The 24,069-nt window shown below is 40.4% G+C and overlaps 1 protein-coding gene across 1 annotated transcript in view; it reads right to left on the minus strand.

Annotated features, from left to right (window-relative positions):
* Positions 1–24,069, minus strand: part of CDH23 (cadherin related 23) — a 1,673,137-nt gene that overhangs the window by 126,170 nt on the left and 1,522,898 nt on the right. Inside the window, exons 47-51 of the mRNA XM_033942780.1 lie at positions 23,331–23,789; positions 20,134–20,250; positions 11,241–11,465; positions 8,324–8,493; positions 1,101–1,238 (exon numbers count right to left, since the gene is read on the minus strand). Of these exons, the coding sequence (XP_033798671.1) occupies positions 1,101–1,238; positions 8,324–8,493; positions 11,241–11,465; positions 20,134–20,250; positions 23,331–23,789 (1,109 nt within the window). The remainder of the gene's footprint in view (positions 1–1,100; positions 1,239–8,323; positions 8,494–11,240; positions 11,466–20,133; positions 20,251–23,330; positions 23,790–24,069) is intronic.

The raw sequence follows: 24,069 nt of genomic DNA on the forward strand, positions 1-24,069 counted from the left end.
TTCTTAAATATTTAAATTCATCAAAATGATTGAATACTTAGCTTTAAGCTTTCATGCCAGAATATCGCCCTTATTATGACTGTAATGCTTTTTAAGTCAGCTGTCCATTGCCACTACAGCTCTTTATGACCCTGGGCAAGTTTCTTAACCCTCCGTTGCCCCATGTACTGTACAAAAACTTAAGTTTGTGAGCCCACAAAGGACAGAGAAAGTACCTGCATATAATGTGTACAGTGCTACATACATATAGCAGTGCTATAGAAATGGTTATTAGCAGTAGTATTGGTACTGGTGAACCATTTACAAATATCTTTCCTTGGACCAACACAATCATCAACAGATAAGGTCACACATAAATTTCTAAGACAACAAAGACATTTCTTCAGATATGGGTAGTTCATTCCCGTGCAACCACACTGGTGACATGATACTTGAAAATTAATCCTTTGGCTTCCGTTTCTCCCAAATGAAAGCAAGACGACTCTCGGGACTTTCAAATATTTTGTTTCCTCTGTCCTAATTTAAAATGCTCCTGCCTGAAAATGGGCTCTTTATTCAACAAGATGACCTGGTGCCGGAAAAACAAGGTGTTGGAAGTTGAAGACTAGAGAACACCGGTATGGCACATGAAAAATATTAGGTCCCAATAAATTGTTTTTTTGTATGACATACTGGTGTTTGGCAGGCTTTGACTTCTTTTTTAAGTCAATGTTTATTTACTGAAAAATTTTTAGAAAAAGAACACGAAATAATACAATGAAATGATTGATGGTGAGCCACAATAACTAACGATGAACTAACCATAACTACAGTATGATTGTAAAGTACAAGAATAACAATGTTTAGTAAACATCAATCAAACAGAAGCATCATCTATCATGGAGTCAAACAAAAAAGGGGGGGAAAAGAGGGAGAGAAAAAAGAAATAAGGAAACAAGTAGAATAGCAGAAAGACCTTGCTATTCCTGGTTCTTCTGTGCCAGGTCATCTTGTTGATTATTATCACTCGCTTCTCTTTGTCTCTATTTGGATAACTAAAAATATGCTCTAAAAATAAAAAAAGAGATTCCCCTACCCCCACCCCATTCAAAGACTTTTACCGTGCTGGGATTTATTCCAAACTTGCCCTCTCCATCAACCAGGCTGTACTGGATAAGTGCATAGCGTCCTGAATCAGCATCAGTAGCTGTGATCTTTAGAACGATTGTACCCAGCGGGATGTCCTCAAAGACAGGCCTCTGCAAACAAAAGGATGATAGAGCTGAGAGAGCTACACAGTGAGCATAAGAATTCTACATTGTGCTATATTAAAGCAATAATAATACTAACACACTTTCCCTGGAACTTAGTGACCAGGTGGAAGGACTGAGGAAATGCCCAAGCCTTTGCTTGCCCTGGATCGGTAGCATGGAATGTTGCTACTCTTTGGGTTTTGGCCAGGAACTGGCGACCTGGATTAGCCACCATGGGAACGGGCTACTGGGCTTGATGGACCATTGGTTTGACCCAGTAAGGCTATTCTTATGTTCACTATTGACACCTAGGGCTCCTTTTACTAAGCTGTGCTAGCGTTTTTAGCGCGCGCAGCATTGCCGTGCGCGCTAGACGCGAATGTCAGCATTGAGCTGGTGTTAGTTATTGACACGTAGTGCGAGGTTAGCGCGTGTGGCAATGCAGCGCACACTAAAAACGCTAGCACACCTTAGTAAAAGGAGCCCCTAGTCTCCCTATTTATTATTACCAGTGTAGAAGGCAAACAGATTCTGCCTGGCAGTGATCTCTATTGTCTTTACCCAGGGCCAGCCTAAGCCAGCTTTTGTGAGAGCAAAAGAATATGCTCTCAACACTGTGAAGGGTGAGAAGGTGAGGAAGAATTTTGGTGGCCTTGAGTTCTGCCATTCTGAGCCAGTGCCTCACCTTGTTCATGCTTTAAGCTGGCCCTGCCTCTACCAATGTCAGGTGTGTGACTTGGAAAGCTTTTCAAATTTCTAGAACCAGGGCTGATCCTTTGGTCTGGTAACAACAGTAGGAGGAAACACTGGAGGAGTGAAACTGAAGGAATATAAAAACCTAACCTGGGGAGTGACCTTGTCTTTGACATTTGCAACCTGGCCATTGTACCACTAAGAAATGAGGAGAACTTGTGACTGGTTACCGCAGTCAGTGCACACAGCAAGTTAAAGACGGGAAGAAACAATATTAAAACATACCAGTTGCCACACTGATTCCAAGAGGGTTTGGAGAGGGACCAGACTACCACACTGCATTCACAGGAGAAATAAGGAGAGGAGCAGTGGAGACCAGCTATCCAGGATAAGCATCTGGAAAAAGGACCCTAACAGTGGAGAAGGGACCAGCAACAAGGACTGTGCAGCTGCAAGCTCAGAGACCCCATCTGCCTTTATTTAGTCTTCTTTGGAAACAGGGACCAGAGAGTGACAGTTGCAAAGGACTTCTCTGTAAAGATTCTTCTTTCAAGGTAGATGATTACTGTTAAATGTTAATTCTACTTTGCTTCTATTGTCTGTAAATAGCTATAAAATGAATTTATCCCAAGTTTTTCCTGCCTAAATGTTGATTAGAGTCTGCAAATACTGGTCTGGCCTGCGGTATTCGATGAGAAAGGGAGTGTGAAGTGAGTGGATTTTGCCTTTTAGCCTTCCAGCTTGCTGGTCTTGGCCCTAACCTCACAACAATCCCAAAAAACTACTTGGGTTACCCTCCTGATGCTCACTGATCAAACAAAGGGTACACCTGCTTTGGTGCCACCAAGCCTATTTAATTTCTAGTCCCTTCCCAAACTTTTCTGCTATTAAGATCTTTGAGACTGATGTTCAAAGTGATTTAGCCAGCTACACTAACTAAATAGTTAACTGAATAGATCAGTAGTTTGGGACAATTTACTGCTGCTTTCCATCATTTCTATGCTAGACCAGTTCAGAACAAATGGGTTATGTCTATCTACCAGCAGATGGAGACAGAGAAAAATAGTCCCAAGATATTCACCCTTTAAGGGTATCAAGAAGCCTAGAATGTTCAGTAGTTTTCTTTGTCTCCAAGCGGATGGTGGATGGATCACGCAACTCCTTCTTGGTGCTTGTCTGGTATCTCCTAGTCTGGTTAATTCCAGGTAGCAGTTGAGCAGGGGGTTATGCTGGTCATCTTTGCTCACGTTATAATCTGAACTTTTTCATTAAGCCTGGATGACACCAAGAGCTTCTGAGTCCCTTGTCTCCCAGCTTGAGTGACATCTAGTGGTGCCAGTTCCCTCCCCACCTCTCCCTCCAGATCCACTCTTGACTAGAGAGTAACATTTCCACAGAAATGGGAAATTCCCAATTTTGCCTGGTATTAATGCGGCAACGGTTGACCATTCCACGGTAGTGCCGCAGGAATGAGAACCACTGCCACAGTTCTACCGTAGCAATGGGGAAGCAGGGCACCCTCCCCAAATACCTTTTAATGTCCCCAGTGGTCTAGTGTCCTCTAGTGCCTGTTTCCTGCTCCCCTGCTGCTGCAAGAGCCGTTGACACTGCCGGTCTGAAGATTTGAAAATGACTGCTGAGATTTCATGGGGCAGCCTCGCGAGACGGGGATGAATTTTTATCCTCGTGTCACTCTCTACTCTTGACCACTGAACTGATTTTGGCGTGTGAAATGAGGCAAAAGTTTATTGGTACATCTATGTGTGGCAGTCTTCTGAAGAACAAGTATGTATTTACTTTTCCTGCACTTATTACTTCACTGGCTAGCAGACTGCATATCCTTTGCATATTCTCAGGTTGGGCTGACGCTAGAGGGTCATATAACTGCTCATACAGTAAGAGCCATGGCAACTTCTATTGCACATTTACACTCCACTCCCATTCAAGAGATATGCAAAGAGATATGCCACTTGGTCCTCAGTCCACACATTTACTTCTCGCCACTTCTTAGATCAACATTCTAGACAAGATAGTTTGGTCAGGCAGTCCTCAAAAATGTATTTTCTCTTTAAAAGCCATCTTCTCTTTAAAATAAATCTTCCCTCCATGATTTAATGAGACGGAGTCAACATGGCTTCAGCCAAGGGAGATCTTGCCTCACCAATTTGCTTGACTTCTTTGAAGGTGTGAATAAACATGTGGATAAAGGTGAGCTGGTTGATATAGTGTATCTAGATTTTCAGAAAGCTTTTGATAAAGTTCCTCATGAGAGGCTTCTAAGAACATTAAAGTGTCATGGGATAGGTGGCAAAGTTCAGTTGTAGATTAGGAATTGGTTATCGGATAGAAAACAGTGGGTACAGTTAAATGGACATTTTTCTCAATGGAGGAGAGTAAACAGTGGAGTGCCACAAGGGTCTGTACTAGGACTGGTGCTATTTAACTTATTTATAAATGATCTGGAAATTGGAACAAGTGAGGTGATTAAATTTTCAGATGACACTAAACTGTTCAAAGTTGTTAAAACATATGCAAATTGTGAAAAAGGCGGACCTTAGGAAAATGGAAGACTGGGTGTCCAAATAGCAGATGAAATTTAATGTGGACAAATGCAAAGTGATACACATTGGGAAGAATCAAGTTTAATTAAATTTTGATATACCGATCATTGACATGCACCTGGCCGGTTTACAAAGCTAAAAATAATGTTAAAATAAATTTTAAAAGGGGGGTAGGAGGAAAGAAAATGTGAACATTAAATAGACAAATTACAAATAAGAACATGAGCTGAGGATAAAGAGAGAGGAAAGTTAATAATTAAATCATGAAAATAAATTAATTAAGGGAAGGGGGGGGCGGAATAAAATACCAGGAAAAGGGATCGCTTCATAAAAGCGATTTGTTTAATATACTGCTGTACTGTTGGAAAAGAAGATATTTAGACGCTATGGTATGCGTCTTGGAATAAGAACATTTTTAGTTTAGTCTTAAATTTGTCGAGTGAATTTTCGTGGCGTGGTTGAGGTGGCATGGCGTTCCATAAAGTTGGAGCTGCAACGGAAAAATTAGTATTTCTAGTGTAGTAGAATTTCTTGATAGAAAGTCTGGTGAATTAATTTTGATCAGCCGATATAAGGGTCCGGGGAGAGCAATAGGGGATGATGAGTCTGTCAAGAAAGGGTGGGAGGCGCGAAATTTTGATTTTAAAGACCAGCAGTAAAGTTTTGTAAGTGATACAATGTGTTATGGGTAGCCAATTTGCTTCTCGCAGAAGAGGGGTAACGTGATCATATTTTCCTACTTTAAAGATGATTTTAATTGCCGTATTTTGAATAAGCTGCAGATGACGTAATTTTTTTTGGGTGATTCCAATATAGAGGGAGTTGCAATAATCTAAATGGGAAATGACCAGTGAGTGAATAAGGGTTGTGACAGCATCAGTTTTGAGGATTGAGGTTAAAGAACGGATGGGCCGGAGTTTGTGAAAACAGCTTTTAACAACAGAGCTTATCTGGTCATGAAAGGTTAAATCTTTATCTAGAATGACTCCGAGCAATTTTATTTTTGATTCCATTTTTACTGGAGAGGATTTAACAGAGATTTATCCATTTATCATTTCGTTGTTCCTGATCTGGAAAAGTATACTGCAGAATTTATTTATGTTGAGAGAAAGTTTATTTATACGGAGCCAGTCGCTAATTTTGTCGAGTTTAGTGTTTATTTCAGTTACCGGATGATAGGGTCCACCTTGGGGATTAGCGCCCAAGAAAAGAATGCTAGGAATTATTAAAAAAGGTATGGTTAACAAGACTAAGAATGTTATAATGCTCCTGTATCGCTCCATGTTGCGACCTCATCTGGAGAATTGCATCCAATTCTGGTCTCCTTATTTCAAGAAAGATATAGTGGTGCTAGAAAAGAAGAAGAGCGACCAAGATGGTAAAGGGGATGGAACTCCTCTCGTACGAGGAAAGACTAAAATGGTTAGGGCTCTTCAGCTTGGAAAATAGATGGCTGAGGGGAGATATGATTGAAGTCTACAAAATCCTGAGTGGAGTAGAACGGGTACAAGTGGATCGATTCTTCACTCTGTCAAAAATTACAAAGACTGGGGGACACTCGAAGTTACAGGGAAATACTTTTAAAACCAATAGGAGGAAATTTTTTTCACTCAGAGAATAGTTAAGCTCTGGAACGCGTTGCCATAGGATGTGGTAAGAGCGGATAGCGTAGCTGGTTTTAAGAAAGGTTTGGACAAGTTCCTGGAGGAAAAGTCCATAGTCTGTTATTGAGAAAGATATGGGGGAAGCCATTGCTTGCCATGTATTGGTAGCATGGAATATTGCTGCTCCTTGGGTTTTGGCCAGGTACTAGAGACCTGGATTGGCCACCGTGAGAACAGGCTAGTGGGCTTGATGGACTATTGGTCTGACCAGTAAGGCTATTCTTATGTTCTTATCCTCAGGGATTTCAGCAGCCTCATGACAGTTATATTTAACCCTCTTCCTAGAGGCATGAATCTGGCAGCTTGGAAGTCCCATACGTGAGAATATACTGTTTGCTTGTCCTCGAAGAAAGCATAGCTACTCACTTGTAGCAGATGTTCTCTGAGGACAACAGAAAACAACGAACAGACTGCAGATAATGTACAAGATGAAGGCGTTGTTTATTAATAAATGCAGTAACATATACAACCTTATAGCCAACCAAGGGACCCGACATATTGTGCAAGACTTGTTTGACCCCATTTGATCGTGATTGGTGTGTGTTTGTTTTATACCTTAACCACCATGGACCCCTGAGGAAGGCGTGTTATCCGAAACATGGAACGTGTCGGGTCCCTTGGTTGGCTATAAGGTTGTATATGTTACTGCATTTATTAATAAACAACGCCTGCATTTTGTACATTATTTGCAGTATGTTCGTTGTTTTCTGCTTGCTGTTGTTTACTGCAGACTACGTGGATTTTCTTTCTCCCTTTTGTGCATTCTCTGAGGACAACAGGCAGATATTCTCACAACCCATCCACCTCCCCTAACTGAACCATTGGTCTGACCCAATAAGGCTATTCTTATGTTCTTATGGCTTCTAATCTTTTGGACGGAAATGAATTCTGCTACTTACATGTATAAATTGTTGGCACTTACATCTGTAAAATTGATACTTAAGTGTGTAATGCCAACAGGTAAAGAGACAAGTGATCCTGTTCTTTTTTCTAGAAGTGTTTTCTGTAAAATAAGGGATTATTTTCTATGTGCCACCACAGATGAGTATTTACTGCAGTCTTACAAATATTTTACAAAAGTCTCCATGTTCAGCAAGCCTTTTGTAAAATACCTTGCTAACTGGACATGCCTTTTTTTGCTTAGATGCTCTATGCATACATGGGTTTATAGTATTCTGTATAAACATACTGTATATCATATGAAATTATGTTAATTAGAATGGGAGAGCACCTGCTACAATTGTCCACTGCAACCACAAAAGTGGCATGTGCCAAGTTAGTCATCCTTGTTCCAAGTTTAATTAGCTGCATCAAAACTATCGGTCAAATCTTCATTCTGGTGAGAGCAGCTAAGCTGGCTCAGATTCAATAGACGTGATATCAGTGTAATCTGAATTAAACTCAACCTCTAGTTTGGATGAATTTCAAGTTTAATCATTCATTGCTACTTTACATTAAAACATTACATAAAATCAGGCACATCTCCAGTAGACAGAAGGGCATGCACCTTAGTGACTGCAGATTTAGAACTGATCCCATATGAGCCGACACGTCTCCTCAGATGCTCAGACCATAAATTACTTACCATTCCCTCATGAACTATCAGCACCAAACGTCAAGACATCTTTTCCATGGTTGCCCCTCAACTTTGGAACAGTCTGCCTGCTCTTGTGAGGGAAGAAAATACTTAGACCGCTTAAAGGTCTTCTCAAGAGCCATCTGTTTAAAGAAGCCTTTGATATCTAATCTCTTTTCATTTATTCTGCATTTCAAACTTTCCAAAGAAACAATAAACAGTATTTCCCCTCCTTTTGTTCTTCCCTTCAATGTTCTCTTTCCTATTCTTCAATTGTATTTCCTCCCCATCTACCTTTTGTTTCCTGTAAGTTTTAGACTAATTTGTTTAATATTAAGTACGCCATTCAACTAATTTTGTTTTATCTTCTTTTATGATATTTGTATTGTTATTGGTGTTTTTTTAAAAAATTTTGAACTCCCCCCATTTTAAATTGTTAACTCGCTTAGAAAATTTATAAGCGACTGCATCAAATTTTAATAAAAACATGAAACTTGCTCCAGCCCAATATGGTTAAATAAATGTATTTTTTGTATTACATGCTTCACAATACCTAAGCTAAACCTCTGCACTCTCCATGGGTTGCCCCAGCCTTACCTGGTAAGATGTTTGTGTGAAGATGGGATTGTTGTCATTGATATCCACAATTTGTAGGTATACTGGGACCTCAGCTGATTTCCGGGGAGACCCATTATCGGAAGCTCTGATAGTGAAATTCAACCACTGCACCTGTTCATAATCCACTGTTCTGTTTGCAATGATCTTTCCTGAAAAAAAAAGCAAATTTCACAGGAGAATCAGAAGCATGTGTCATTGCTTTGCTATCATTGACTTTCAGAGCCATGAAAATGAGGATTAGAATATGACCGTCCCAGACTATCATAGCAGAAGAAACAAAGTAGGAAACAGTAAGAGAGAGGAGTGATTCTTGATAATAGCAACTGAAATAAGAGAGCTGAAAGAAAGAAATTATTATATTTAATATATCTGGATGATAACAGAAACCATGTTTAAGAAGTGTACAAACTGCTCTAAAATCATACCGTACATACTTGAATATAAACTGAGATTTTTGGGCCAAAAAAATGGATATGTTATATTCAAATCTACACTTGAGTACTTCTCTAACTAAAAAAAAATATATATATATCAGAATTTAAACCTACCAGGGGTCTGGCTGTGGGAGTCCAGGGCAGGCCAGAAATGAGGTAAGCAGCTGATTCCTCCTGCCAACGGCCACAGCGGTTGTTCATGCTGTTTTCTGACAGCTGGGAGGAGGGGGAATGAGGATTCAGTGGCGCATCTGGATTGCGATGAGCCCTGCATTTGGTCCCGTTCCTGCTAAACCAGCTGGCAATAAAGAAGCCATATGCCACAGGGGCCGTCCCTCTTGCCAAGTCACTATAGGCTCTGCCGGTCTCAATCCTGCCCCTCAAAATCAGGAAGTAACCAGAGGGGGGCAGGATCGAGACCGCCAGAGCCTAAAGTGACTTGTCAAGAGGGAAGGCCCCTGTGGCATCTGGCTTCTTCATTGCCAGCTGGTTTAGCGGGACCAGGACTGGGACCGAAGGCAGGGCTCATTGCAATCCAGATTCGCCACTCACTCCTCCCCTTCTCGGCGGCTGGCAAACAGCATAGAAGACCATCGCTGGAAGAAATCAATTGCCTGCCTCACATATCGGGCCTGCCTCGCTTTTAAGAAGTGACCTCCACTCCCTATTTGTTTTTTCCCTTCCCCCTTGTTCCTCCATTTTAATTTTACTTTCAACCTCGATGTATTTATGAAACCTTCCCTCCCTTGTTACCTTTAGTTTCAACTCCCTTATCACCCAGTCGTCTTTGTCTAGTTTACTTCTCCCCCTTTTTTTATTTTAAATAATTTAATTTTTAATTTTTCCTCTTAATTATTTTAAAGTGTTAATTTTAGCTCTGTAAACTAACCAGATACTTGTTGATGGCCGGTCTATCAAATTACAAATAAACTTGGAATCCCGCAACTCCATTCCCCACAGTCAGAGCCCCAGGTAGGTAGTACTGGAAGTGGCAAAGGGAAAGGGTGATGGGGGTGGAGGGAGAGATAGCCCCAGGTACGTTAGATAGATTGTGAGGCCACCAGGACAGATAGGGAAAATGCTTGAGTACCTGATTGTAAAACTGCTTAAATAACCTTGATAGGTTGTATATAAAAACCTAATAAACTTGAAATTTGATATGTGGTGTTGGAGGAATGAGGGGAGAGGATATGCTGGTTGGAGGGGGCAAGACAGAAGATACTGTTTAGAAGAGTGAAAATAAAGGGAGAAATAGGGAGAGAAAGAGAAGATGATGGAAGGGGGAGATAGGGAAGAATTAGCAAAACTCCCCCGCAAAACTGGAGAATAATAGGATGAGGGAGATGGAAAGCTGTCAATAGAAGCAGATAGAGACGCAGAAAAATAAATGGAGGAAAACTGAAAGGAAAAGGTTAAAGTCAGAAATAGATAAAGAAGAGGAAGTGATGGAGAGAAAAAGAAGACCCTGAAAGAAAATTAAGAAAAGACAAAAGAAACCAGAAACTGGAAACTGGGATAAATATAAATAAAATAGCCAGACAAAGGTAGAAAAAAATAATTTTATTTTTAATTTCATGAACAGAAAATGCAGTTTTACTGTAAATTTACACTGCTTTCTTTTTATATTTCAAAGTGTAGAGTGCTGTTTCTCTTTACCTGGTGTTGAACTGCATATGGCTTCTTGAGGTTTAAGTTTGATTTTTGTCTACATTTATTTAAGTTTGTGGTTGCTTGTAGTTGCGGTTTCCTATGTAGGGGCCTTGTTGTGAATATGTTAGCCTTTGGGATATACTGAATCACTCATCCGTAGATCTGGACTCTTAGAACCAGATCCTCAGAAGTACCACCAGAGGCTCAAACCTTCATTGCCTCGGGCTTTACGTGCTGCCTCGTCACTAGATCAAATTTTCTACACTATATTTAATACTCTTAAATAAGTGCTTTTATCATCACTGATATGTGAATAAACAATGTTACTTAGCTTATGTCTATGTGGTCTCACCGATAGGGTGTTTCACCGACATGACATGTTTCGCTAGGTAGCTTTATCAAGGTGTTAACCCTATTTCATTTTTTCTCGCCTCTCTACTGACCACTTTACATGTTTCTTGAATGTAATGTGGTCAGGAGAGAGGCGAGAAAAAATTAAATAAGGTTTCAAACTCATGCTGCTCCTTGTGACCCTGGGCAAGTCACTTAATCCCCCCATTGTCCCAGGTACATTAGAAAGATCGTGAGCCCGACGGGACAGACAGTGGAAAATGCTTGAGTACCTGCATGAATTCATGGAAACCATTTTGAGCTTCCTTGGGAGAACGGTATTAAAAATTGAATAAATAAATAGATTAGCAGGCGCGAGCACAATAATGCATTTTATTAAATCTAATCTTTGAATCTATTTCCTACCCTTTATAGAAACAAAGGGTTCAAGCAAGATTAAGTGGTTCTTCATGCTCACATACCTGCCATAGGGTCTTCAAGTTGGACATAACCTGCTGGTGCGAGATTCAGCAGCGAGTATGTGATTTGTCCATTTGGACCTTTATCTGGATCCACAGCTGATACGGAAAGCAGTGTTGTCCCCGGGGTGGCACCTTCCAAAATTCTATCAGCAAACTGTGTCACCCCAAAAGGGCGGAAGCGAGGGGCATTGTCGTTGACATCCAGGACATTCACTGTCAGCTTAGCTGTCGGACAACCAAGATAAAAGGCAAGAGACAAGTAGAGGAAAGAGGAAAGAGAAAAGGCAGACAAGAGAAAAAAGGCACCAGCAACAAAGTGAACAGGAAAATGGAATTTAAAAAAAAGGATGATAAAAGGAAGGGATAAGTGAAAGAGAAACAGAACAAGACTGTATTAGTTTAGACCTACAAATCAATGCATAATGCTTAAAAATCAGAAGCAGGGTTATTTTACAAAGGCAAGTTGTATACTTAAAGGGCACTTCTATATTTGAGGTTCTATTTATGAGCCCCTTATATATATAAATGCATAGAATAGTAACATTTAAGCGCTGTACACTTGTCCAAGAAAATACTAGCAAGACAAATAAGCACTACTGTCTAATGGCATAAGCATTAATATGGCTTTAACCCAGTTTTGCCACTGGGTTCTACCAGTCGTTCAGTACTTAAATGGTTTTGACTGAAACCATTACCACATACCAAATTAAAATGCATGTTTTTTAAATATATATATATATTGTAATTCTTTATTCATTTTTATAACTTACATCAAGTGCATCAAAAGGTATCAACCATTTTAACTTAAATATAACTTGAAATTCTACAATTCTTCATATTTAAATAGAATTATCCCTTTCCCTCCCATCCTTTCAACATCTCATAACGCTTATACCATATAATAAAATCCCCTCTCCCCCCACCCCATTCTTACATTTGTACAAATCAGGGAAAATAATACTTATTCATTGCAATAATTTGTTAATGGTCCCCACACATCTTGAAAGTTATTAAAATTTCCTTTCTGAATAGCTAATATTCTTTCCATTTTATAAATGTGACACACTGAATTCCACCAAAAACTGTACTTTAATCTATTCCAATTTTTCCAATTGCATGTTATTTGTTGTATGGCAACTCCTGTTAAAATAAGTAAGAGTTTATTATTTTTGGAAGATATTTGGCTCTTAGCCCTCATAGATATTCCAAATAGTACTGTATCATACGATAATGCCACATGATTTTCTAATAAACTATTAATTTGGCCCCAAATTGATTTCCAAAAATCCATAATAAATGGACAATAAAACAATAAATGGTCTAAAGTCCCTGCTTCAACATGACAATGCCAACATCTATCAAACTTAGAGCAATCTAATTTTTGTAAACGAACAGGGGTTCAGAATGCTCTATGCAACAGAAAAAAACATGTTCGTCTCATAGATGCAGACATTGTACATCTCATCCTCCAAGACAAATTCATGGCCATTGAGACACAGTAATTTGATCTCAATGCTCCAAATGTCTCTATTAAAAGTATCCGGGCAAACACATATAGGAAAAAGGCACAGTACATCATCTGTATCAGAACCAACTGCAGAATACCCAGCAACATGAGAACCAAAATCCAGCAGTAACAGGTATATCAAATACTCCAAAAAAGTGTGTCAACCCTCATGCTAAAAAAAAAAAAAAAAGTTTCTCAAGTGTATTTTGCACAGGAAATCCAAATTATAAAATATTACATGTTATACATGTATCTGTAGCAATCAGGTGTTAACACTTACACCAGTTTTAACTAATTGTATTTCTGTGATTGTATCATTAGGGGTCCTTTTACTAAGGCGTGTTAACTGATTTAGCGTGCGCAAATGATTAGCGCACACTAAATGCTAGCGCCTCCATAGAATATAATGGGCACGGTAGCATTTAGCGTGTGCTAAATCAGTTAACGCGCCTTAGCAAAAAGACCCCTTAGTTTGAAACTTTATCAGCCACAGAACACATTGAGATCAGTGCAAACAACATTTATTAGACATTCCTTCTTTTCGTTCAGTCTGACTGTTTTCTCTGTTGTTGGCCCTTGATTGTGGAATTCCAGGTTTCAGGTTTATTTGAAAATTTGATATACCGCCTTATCAAAATTCAAAGCGAGTTAAGAGTAATTCAGAATCTAGCACAATTTAAGAAGGATTTGAAGACCTATCTTTTTCATCAATCATAGGGTGTATGTGCACTTCTCCCTTCGTATTCGCGGTGATTAGGGGATTGACTAACCCGCAAATAAGGAAAAACTGCGAACAACAGCTAGCAGGCTCCAGAGGGCAGAAAGACTCACACAGAGTGCCGGGATTGAGCTGAAAGGGAGAAGTGGGCAGATTGGAAGCAGCTGCAGGCTCGCACTTGAAAGCCTTATCTGCTGCACGCTGAGGCTCACTCCTGGAGGCACCATCTCTAAGCAGTGCTCCTGTTGCACCACGCTGACAAGCCCTCCCTCTTTCCACATACGGGTTGCTGCGGCCACTTTAAATTCCCAGCGATGAGAGGAGCCCGACTTTCTGTCTCATCGCAGTCCGCACTCCGGCTGTGCTGCCATTAAACTGCTACACCAAGGCGCATACAGCCTGACCCGCAACCTAAACCCCGGACCCGCAGCACCCACCCACGCTCCTATTGGCCAGATGAGATTTTTTGAAACCTTCTACCTCTCCCATTGGGCGAGATCCCCAACTGTCAAACCGGCTTTTAGTGCTTCCGTTTCTCAAGCTTGGTGGAACCGGCACTGCCTGTACATGGGTTTGGGGTTTGCAAAATTTTTATATTGGTGATTGGATGATGTAATTTGGGGGGGGCGGATCAGGCTGACAAAAAAATCACGAATAAGCGAAACCGCGAGTGCTGGATCCGCGAATACGGAGGGAGAAGTGTAAGAGGCTAAAGAAGAACCATGTAATTTTGATATATTAGCTGGCTGGATTTTTATTTATAGATCCCCTCTTTTACTAAAACTGTCAGCGGGGGCCATCAAGGTAAATGCTCTGATGCCCAAAGGGATTGAATGGGCATCACAGCATTTGACGCATGGCACTTGTTCCCGAGGGGGCCAGAGTGATTTATGTCAGTAAATTGTGAAGCGAGCTGCTGAAGTTAGGCAAACTTGGAAATGTGTTGTTTTAATATTGAATGCCTGACTATTGTTTTTGTAAGTTCATTGTTCTTCGTGTAGAATGTTAAGATAATGCAGAATATACATAAATATTATTATTATTATTATTATTAAAGCAGATTTTATGCTACTTATCCCAAGAATAAGCAATAGATTTTTCTGAGTTCATAATGATTTATGGATTTTTCTTTTAGGAACTTCTTCGAACAGTTTTAACAACTACTTTTACCACATTTTCTGGCAACAAATTGTACTGTTTAATACATGATGAATGAAGATATATTTTCTCTGATTTGATTTACATTTACTACTTAGTAGCTTCATTGCATGCTCCTTAGTCCTTATATTTTAGGAAATAGTAAACAAGCAGTTTCCATCTACTTGTTCCACTCCCCTCAGTATTTTATAGACCTCTATCATATCTCTCTTGAACTGTCTCTTCTTTAGCATTTCCTCAGAGGGAAGCTGTTCCATCCCATTTATCATTTTCATCATTTTCTTGTACCTTTTTAATTTCTATTATGTGTTTTTTAAGATGCGGTGACCAGAATATTTGAGGTGAGGCCATACCATGGAGCCATGCAGAGACGTTATAACATTCTAATTTTTGTTTTCCATTTGTTTCCTAATAATTCCTAGCATTGTGTTTGCTTTCTTGGTCACTACTGCACACTGAGCAGAGGATTTCAACAGAACATCATCAATGGTGCCTAAATCCTTTTCCTGGACAGTGACTTCAAATATGGAACTTTGCATCATGTACAATTTGGGTTCCTCTTCCCTACATGCATCATTTTGCATTGACATTAAATGTCATCTAACATTTGGATTCCTAGTCTCGTAAGGTCCTCTTGCAATTTTTCAAAATCCATTTATGATTATCTGTTAAAACTGATAAACCCCTATAAGTACCCTTGATGTGAAACTGGAGGAGCACTGAAACCTCCAAAATCCTCTTGTCAAATAGCTTCCAAACTCCATCGAGTCTGAGTCCTCCAGTCTTGATTTCAGGATCTGGTATGCTTAAACTAAGATCCTCTTTTACTAAGCTGTGCTAAGCATTTTATCGCACGTTTAGCACGCGCTAACTCAACGCGTGCGCTAACCGCTAAAGCATCCATAGGATAGCATTTAGCGCGTGATTAGCGTATGCTAATATTTACTGTGCGCTAAAAAGCATAGTGCACCTTAGTAAAAGAAGGGGTAAGAGAGCTCTAGAGGCCAGAAGTGTAACAGTCTTGTTTCTGACAGTGGAACTTTATATGGCAGCAGATGAAGCCCCAAGTAGCACAATCAAGAAATGAGACTGGGGATAAAATTATTTAGCTACGCAGATGACTTTACGATCATTATTCCATTCGCTACCTCTGTCTCGGAAGCTGCCCCTAAAGCAACAGAAGTACTAAGTTTGATGGAGCAATGGATGATTGACTTCAGACTAAAGCTTAATTCAGAAAAAACAATTTTTTTTTTTTGCTTCGCCACACCCACTTGACACTAAAACATAGTCTTAGCTATCCTATTCAATCTACTATGAAGGTATTGGGTGTAACATTGGACCATGAAAGACCAGGTGGACTCCTTGGTTAGAAATAGTTTCCTCAGCCTCTGGAAGCTTCGGTCCATTAGAGCATACTTTGATGTTTCATCATTTAGAATTCTGGTACAATCCCTTATACTAAGACAACTTGATTACTGTAACATCGCCTATTTGGCAAAGTGCGGTGGTCAAGCTACTTTGTGGATTTTAGAAGTTCGATCATGTAACACCTTCCTACCGACTTCTACACTGGCGGCCAATGGAGGCACATTTGAAATTCAAGTTTGGATGTTTCTGCTTTAAGGTACTATACGGTTTAGTCCCTAAATGTATAACTAACCTTTTCTCTTTCACAACCAACATACATAAGAGAAGCTCACATCTGAATTTTGTTTCTCTACCGGTTAGAGGCAGGGCAGGATTAACCAATAGGCCCAGTAGGCACGTGCCTAGGGTCCGAAATGGTCACGGGGGCCCAATGAAGGAGGGCATCAACATTGTTTTTTCCAAACGGTGATGGGCCCCTCCAGCATCAATTGGCAATGCGGGCCCCCCCCCCCGGATTGGCAATGCGGGGCCCCCCGATCAACAATGCGGCTCCACCCCCCCATCGACGGAAAGTAAGACAAGCAAGCAACGCAGGTAATAAAGGCAACGGGAACTGTAATTTTGCAAGCGGTCCTGCTTGCCCAAAACTTCCCTCTGACGCAGCTTCCTGTTTCCGCCTGGGCGTATGGTGGGGTGGGGCGGAGTAGGGGGCCCAGTGTACTTGTGTGCCTAGGGGCCCTCGATGAATTAATCCTGCCCTGGTTAGAGGATGTAAATTTAAAAGACATCATCAACATCTTTTCTCACATCAAGCAGCATTATGGGGTAAAGATCTGGAACAACTGCTTATGCCTATTACATATCTGTTCCTGAAATATTTAGGTAATTGACCTATACAATCTTAGTCCACAACAACTGATCTCTAGATCAGTTAATCTCTAACCCTTAACTTTGTTAATTCTACTCAATCTGAAGCATCTTTTAATCATTGTAAACCGCAAAGAACTTCACGGGCCTGCAGTGTATGAACTGTTATTATTATTATTAGTCCAATAAAAAAAGGTATCAGCTGCTATATTTTTGGCTTTTATTTGTTAACCTTTATTTCTATGCAACCAGTTCTGAACAGGAGGGATGTTTTATTTCTCTGGCATCTTCTTATTTTTATTTATTATGATTTACCACCTTTTTGAAGGCAATGTACAGCGAGAATAAGCCGAACATAGACAACAGCAACAGACAATTACAGCAGTAAAAATATTCATATAATACATATAGGGGGAATTCATCAAGAGGCGCTAACCACACTACAATGCTCATAGGAAAATAATAGGCATATTAGCATTTAACGCGTGCTAATCATTAGTGCTTGCTAAATCAGTTAGCAGCCATAGTGAATTCCCCCCATAATGGCATAGGGCTAGATTCACTAAGGGCACGGATCAGATCCGATCCGTGTCCGGGGGGGCTGATTCACGAATTGCCATCATGCAAATGAGGGTGATCGGAATCACGCTCACAACCGACTGTCGGGATCGCTCTGTAGCGATCCCAACGCATGTGCAGATCATTTGAAGATGATCTAAGAGCCGTGACTTTTTTAAAAACTTTTTTACTAGCCCCACGAGCCCATGGTTTTAACCTACTTTAAACCCGCGGGTTAAAACCACAGACTCGCACTGCGGGGGAAAGCCAGGGCAAGGAGCAGGAGAGCAGATTCAGGGAGTCGGGACAGAGCAGGGCAGCAGGAGAAAATCGCAGCAGAAAGAGCAGGAGAGTCGGGGGCAGAGAGCTGGAAAGACAGCAGGCAGAGCAGGAGATGGCAGTCGGAAAGCTGTGAATGACTGGTCCCCAGCAGTCGCTTGTTTGTGATCGGCCAGCCCAGTCGGTGTTGCAGGGTTTTTGTTTGTGAATCACTGCCTGCCATCATTTCAATGCTGTTCCCCCTCATTTGCATGTGCGGATCGGAGGATGATCGGGACAGAGGTTAGTGAATCGGGTCGGAAGGAAATCGGGTCGCAAAGGGGTCGCAAACCGATCGGTACACAATTGGTTTGCTTAGTGAATCTAGCCCATAGTATGCTACTTACAATGTCAACACAATATGGCACAAAGCGTGTAAACAAAGGTGGAATACATAGATAAAATAGAGTAACAGGCATTAGAAAATAAGGGGGACTAAATTACAGAAAGTTGCACGTGAAATCAGAAAGATACGTACATGAATATAATCTCTGCTAGGATAGGTATGGATAAGCAGGTCCTGCTACTATATATGCAACTGGTATTAGTCCTTGTGTGTGTGGCTAGCAGGTTAGCTGCGTCTTCCATTAAAGGCTTTGGAGAAGAGCCAATCTTTCTCCCGTTTCCTGAAGTAGGCCAACCACTAATATTCAAGGTCATTTAACCAGACAGTATTGCTGAATATCTCAGCTAACTGACCATTCCCTAACCAGATAGTTTAGGTGTGGTACAGGGGTAGAGTTTGAGCAGAGCCACTATTTAGCTTTCGTACCAATATTTGGTCCACTAACAAGCTAAGTAAGTGCATAAAGACAGCAAAAAGGCTGTCCTACTCTAAGCATCCAGTTAACTTGGCACTGGCCTAAATATCTGCAGATGCCCAGTTAATTTCCGGGCCAATGCACATACCTAGATATTCAAAGCTGGGAGCCACACATTCCCCATCATTGAATATTCAGGGTTAGTTTACCCCTCCCCAAGGGCTGAATATTATCCCACTTCAGAGTGGACTCTATAGGAAAGGGGGGCAGCACATACATATATGATGTTGAAATTAAAAGGGTTAATGTCTTGATCATTAACCCTTATTGCCACCTCCTCCTTGATGTTTTGCAAAAATCTTACTGTTGCTAATTTACTTTATGATTGAATTTTAATAAAGCATCGTCACAGTAAATTTTGTCACTTATCTTTATTATGCAGAATTACTAGCCAGCCCGACGGGACCCATTTCACCATACATTGGCTTTATCAAGAGTTCTAGAGGAACTATTTTCAAACCTAACCCCAAAATGAGGATGGATGCTTGAAAATAGCTCCTCTAGAACCCTTGATAAAGCCACTGCATGGCAAAATGGGTCCCGTCGAGCTGGCTAGTAATTCTGCATAATAAAGATAAGTGACAAAACTTACTGTTACAATGCTTTATTAAAATTCAATCATAAAGTAAATTAGCAACAGTAAGTTTTTCTGCAAAACATCAAGGAGGAGGTGGCAATAAGGGTTAATGTTCAAGACATTAACCCTTTTAATTTCAACATCATATATGTATGTGCTGTCCCCTTTCCTATAGAGTCCACTCTGAAGTGGATTGATCTATATTTGTGGAAGGTTCCATTTAATCTCACTTCATCATCTTCTTTATTCTGGTACTGAATATTATCCCCTCAGTTATTAAGTATTGGGTCATGTTATCAAAGTGTATGGAAATGTGCTCAGTGACACTTTTAAACATAGAAACATGATGGCAGATAAAGGCCAAATGGCCCTTTTGCCCATCCGTAGTAACCATTATCTTTTTCTCTCTTTAAGAAATCCCACCTGCCTATCTCACACCTTCTTAAATTCAGACACAATCTCTGTCTCTACCACTTCCTCCGGGAGATTGTTTCTTTTCTACATTGTTCATAGAAATCCTTTATTGTGTTTAATATTTACATAAGAACATAAGAATAGCCATATTGGGTCAGACTAATAGTCTATCTAGCCCATTATCCTGTTTCCATGGTAGCTAATCCAGGTCACAAGTACCTGGCAAAAACCCAAATAGTAGCAACATTCTATGTTACCAATCCCAGGGCAAGCAATGGCTTGTATTTTATTTCCTCTCTTAAACTAGACAGGGACAAGGGTAAAAACAGATGAAAAATGAGCTTGAAAATCATTGTATTTTGGCATTTCCATCATTATACAGAAAAAAATACAAAACAAGGGAGGAAAAAAACCAAACAAAACAAATGAAAGAATCAGTCACTGAAAAGGTGACTGGGAGGTTGAATGTGACTCTTAGGGTTCCAGAAACCGAACAGGAAATGAAAGGAAATCCTTTAAAAGTACACACTACTTTGGAAATGCAACTTGATTTTACTTTTTCCACCACATCTGAACTGACTTACCATTTGGCACACTGACCGAGCGCTCAACAATGTCACTGGCATTATCATGGACAGAAATGGTGACTTCATAGGTGGCCACCAGCTCCCTGTTTAAAGTGTTCTTCACCATCACTGCTCCTATAAAACCAGACAGCACACAGCTAATGATATGTTGTGAATAAGCAGAAGCCTTTTTTTAAATCTTCCATCACCCACAACCCAACTAACATAGAGTGTTTTATTATTTTATTTTTTTGAAGGGGATTTGTTTTACCTTTGCCATTTATTTTATGGGCTCCCAAAAGGCTGATTTCAAACACCAAGCTATGTAACTATTTTATGAAAGCTGTGATTATGCCTTCACAACATTATTCCAGACCTCTTCCATGACTAGCAAAGTATTTATTGCTGGAAACTATAAAAGAGTCATCCATATTCTTGAGCAGATTTTGTAAAACTATCAGCATCCTGAAACTGTCTAGCAGTGCAGTGTTTATATGGAAATATGCAAAAGCAATCAAACGTTTGGACAATTTTCCATAAAGGAAAGACCTTTTAAAACTAATGCAGATCTCAAGAAGAGATCTTCTCTGTAGAAATGGTAAATGATTCTATAACCATTAAATGCAATGTTTGAATTATGCTTTCTGCATGGGGAGGCAAATTTTAAAGGGATCCAGTCAAGTAACTAAGAAGTTACCCGATTAGATTCCCCAGGGGTGAAAGCTATACCCCTCAAAGTGTGGCAAAAATGGGTCATTCCCAGGCAGTCTAGGTTGGGGAGAGGTAGGAGAAACCCTTCCAAATAGATGGTTTCCAAACATTTGTGCATACTTTCAAGCACACAATCATCTTGCAGAAAGTAAAAATGTAAGGGTCAGGGTTTATTCAAAATTTCAACATAAGAGAGTGAGGATTCAACCACACAAGCTATGTACATGCAGTTCTTACTGTAATAAGAATATGGCAGCCACCATGATTGGAAAATGCAATCTCCGCATGTACTTTTGACTCCCCAAACCTGTCAATATCCCCCTTTTTACAACAGTAAATCCACACACTCTGTGAACAGTGTGCATACTTTTAACTGCGCTTAAGGAGGGGCACAGTAACCATAATGCATTTTTATGGGAGTAAATGAATGTTCAGCTATGTGTAAATATTTTTATTATTGCCTTCCATGGGGGCCTGCAGTACTCTTAACTGGCAGAGGTGCATTATATTCAGTCAGACTGATTTACCTTGATAAAAGGGCTTTGAAATTTGCCCTCTAAGTATCGAGGAATTTAGATTATAACGATGACGGGACAATTGTGCACCAGACACCAGCGTGCTGACAATCGAGCGCTGACAATTCGGCACAAGACACAATTGCACCACGGGAAAACTTAGTTTTAAAGAGCTCCGACGGGGGGTGTGAGAGGAACCCTCCCACTTTACTGCATACTGTTCGCGCTACCATTGGGGGGGGGGGGAGTATGGGGGGTGCAACCCCCCACATTATAGAGAAAACAGAACTTTTCCTCTCCCAAATTGGAAAAAGTTCTGTTTTCTCTATAATGGAGGGTTCCAACCCCCTAAACCCCCCAACAGCAGCGCGAACACTATGCAGTAAAGTGTGTGGGGGAGTAACCCATTCACACCCCGCTTCGGAGCTCTTTAAAACTAAGTTTTCTCACGGCGCACTGGTGTCTTGCGCTGAATTATCTGCCCTCCATTGTCGGCACGTTGGTGTCTCGTGTGCGACTATGAACCATTATAACAGAGCAGTGAAAAAAAGGAGAGTATGGGGCTGATATTCAGACCACGGGCGTTAGCCAGGGTGACTCCGATGGTCGTCGGTGAATCTGGAAATTCAATGCTAGGCCATATCTGGCAACCAGCATTGAATTTACGGTCAATTTTTAGCTACTTTTGACATAGATAGTTGAGCTGATATTCAGCAGCTGACCGCTAGATAATAGTGACCACAGGTAGACCTGCTATTTATGCGGGTCTATCTTGCTGCTAAATTTAACCTGTCAGTCAAAGAATATTGGTGCCAACAGGCTATGTTGTGCAACATACCGTAGTTGGTGACTGGGATAGCTGCTGATTGTGAATATTCAGCAGCTATTTCTTGCTGAATATTCACGGTTAACCGGCTAAGTGTTATTTAAACATCCAGGAACCATTCCTGGCAGGTTAAATAACACAGAATTTTGGGAAGCATATAAAACAGCTGGGCACAGGATTGCAAAATTGTTCACTTCTAGACATATTTTTGACATAACTCCTTATAGACCCTTAGAATTGTATAACTTTTCACCCCTTCTATATTTATTTCATTTTTGGCTTTATTTATTTATTTTTTCAAAGGCCAAGAAAATGGAAGATAGAGCAACAGGAAAAAACAAAGAAAGAATTCAACAACGACAGATCATTCTTATAGGAAAAGGGAATTAAAGATGTCTCTACTTCTTCTCACAGGTTCCACAGTTCCTCTTTCTCCTGTTCCAGTATATTACATGTATATAGAAGGAAAGCAGTTCCTCTACCTTCCACCCTGCTGCAGGACACAGCTGAGGGACTCATATTCAGTCTGCAAAGGCTACACAATGACCACGAATGGCGAATGTTTCACCCTGTAAGGCCTCATCGGCATGACCAGTGGGGACCATGCCAGCAATGATGGTCATGTTAAGATGATGAAGATGGTGATGATGATTATGAAGAAAGACAACAGATGAGGTAGACAGAAGACAGTTTTACAGAGAAATACAAGTCAAACCTTCAGGACGGAAAGCCGTAAAGGAAAGAAAAGAGTTAGTTAGTAGCATGAAACTATTAAAAATCAGCAGAGAAACAGGGTTGAACTCTAAGAGATAAAGAGACAAGTTGCGGGAGAGTGAGAGGAACAGTGCAAGAAAATATGAGAGTAAAGAAAAAAAGGAAAAGAGTAAAAATAAATAGACCCAAGTCTATCAAGAAAGAAACAACAGTGAAAATGGGTAAAAATAAAAATGTAAGAAAAAAAAGAAGAGATAGAATAGGAGTTAGACACGTGACTTCAAAGGAAGAATTAGAGAAAAAGAAGAAAACAATGAAAAAGAAGAGAAAAAAAGAATTATGTGCAAGTATACAATGACAAAATGTAAAATGAAAGGAGAAAAAGAAAGAAAGAGGAAAGGGTAAAGATATGGTGGTAACAATAGAGGAGAAATATACTGCAGTCATACCTGTTTTGAAGTTAACAGAGAACGCTCCCTGTTGACCAGAAACAAGGGCATTGGTGTCATCTTTCGCCACAATTTCAATGATGTAGTATTCCAAGCGGGCGTTAAGGTCCCTGTCTAAGGCGGTGACCTCAGCGATCACTGTGCCCACTGCTGCTGACTCAAGCACACTCACTGTTTGGATTGGGTTGATGAATTCTGGAGGACAATCGTTGACATCGTCAATGAGTATGTTGACGGTAGCACTGCTGGAGAGAGGGACGAAGGCACGATCTGTTGCTACCACAATCAATCTATATGTATCTCTTTCTTCTCTGTCCACTGTGACATTAGCAACTTGTAACACACCAGAAACTTTGTCAATGAGGAATCTGTCCTGAGCACCACTCTCGATTCGGTAGATCAGCTGTTGATTTAGGCCACTATCTGCATCGGTGGCTCTTACCTGCACAATAGAGAAACCTGGAGGAAACCAAACTGCCACATCAGTGCAATGATCAAACATTGTGTTTAACTTTTCTTCTTTTCCTTTAATAGATGTTTCAATGTGTTCTCCAGCTTAGAGAAAGTTTTGGGCATACTGACTGAATAGTCTTACCAGGTACTCTTATGGGGGATTGATGTAGACTTAGGGAACCAGGGGATGATGAATTACCAAAGGCAACTTGTACTATTAACCCTCACTTTAGTAAAGAAGATTATATTACACATTGAGGGCTAAAATCTATATATGGCACTCCAA

The sequence above is a fragment of the Geotrypetes seraphini genome, chromosome 4 (assembly GCF_902459505.1).
Source record: "Geotrypetes seraphini chromosome 4, aGeoSer1.1, whole genome shotgun sequence".
Taxonomy (NCBI): Eukaryota; Metazoa; Chordata; class Amphibia; order Gymnophiona; family Dermophiidae; genus Geotrypetes; species Geotrypetes seraphini.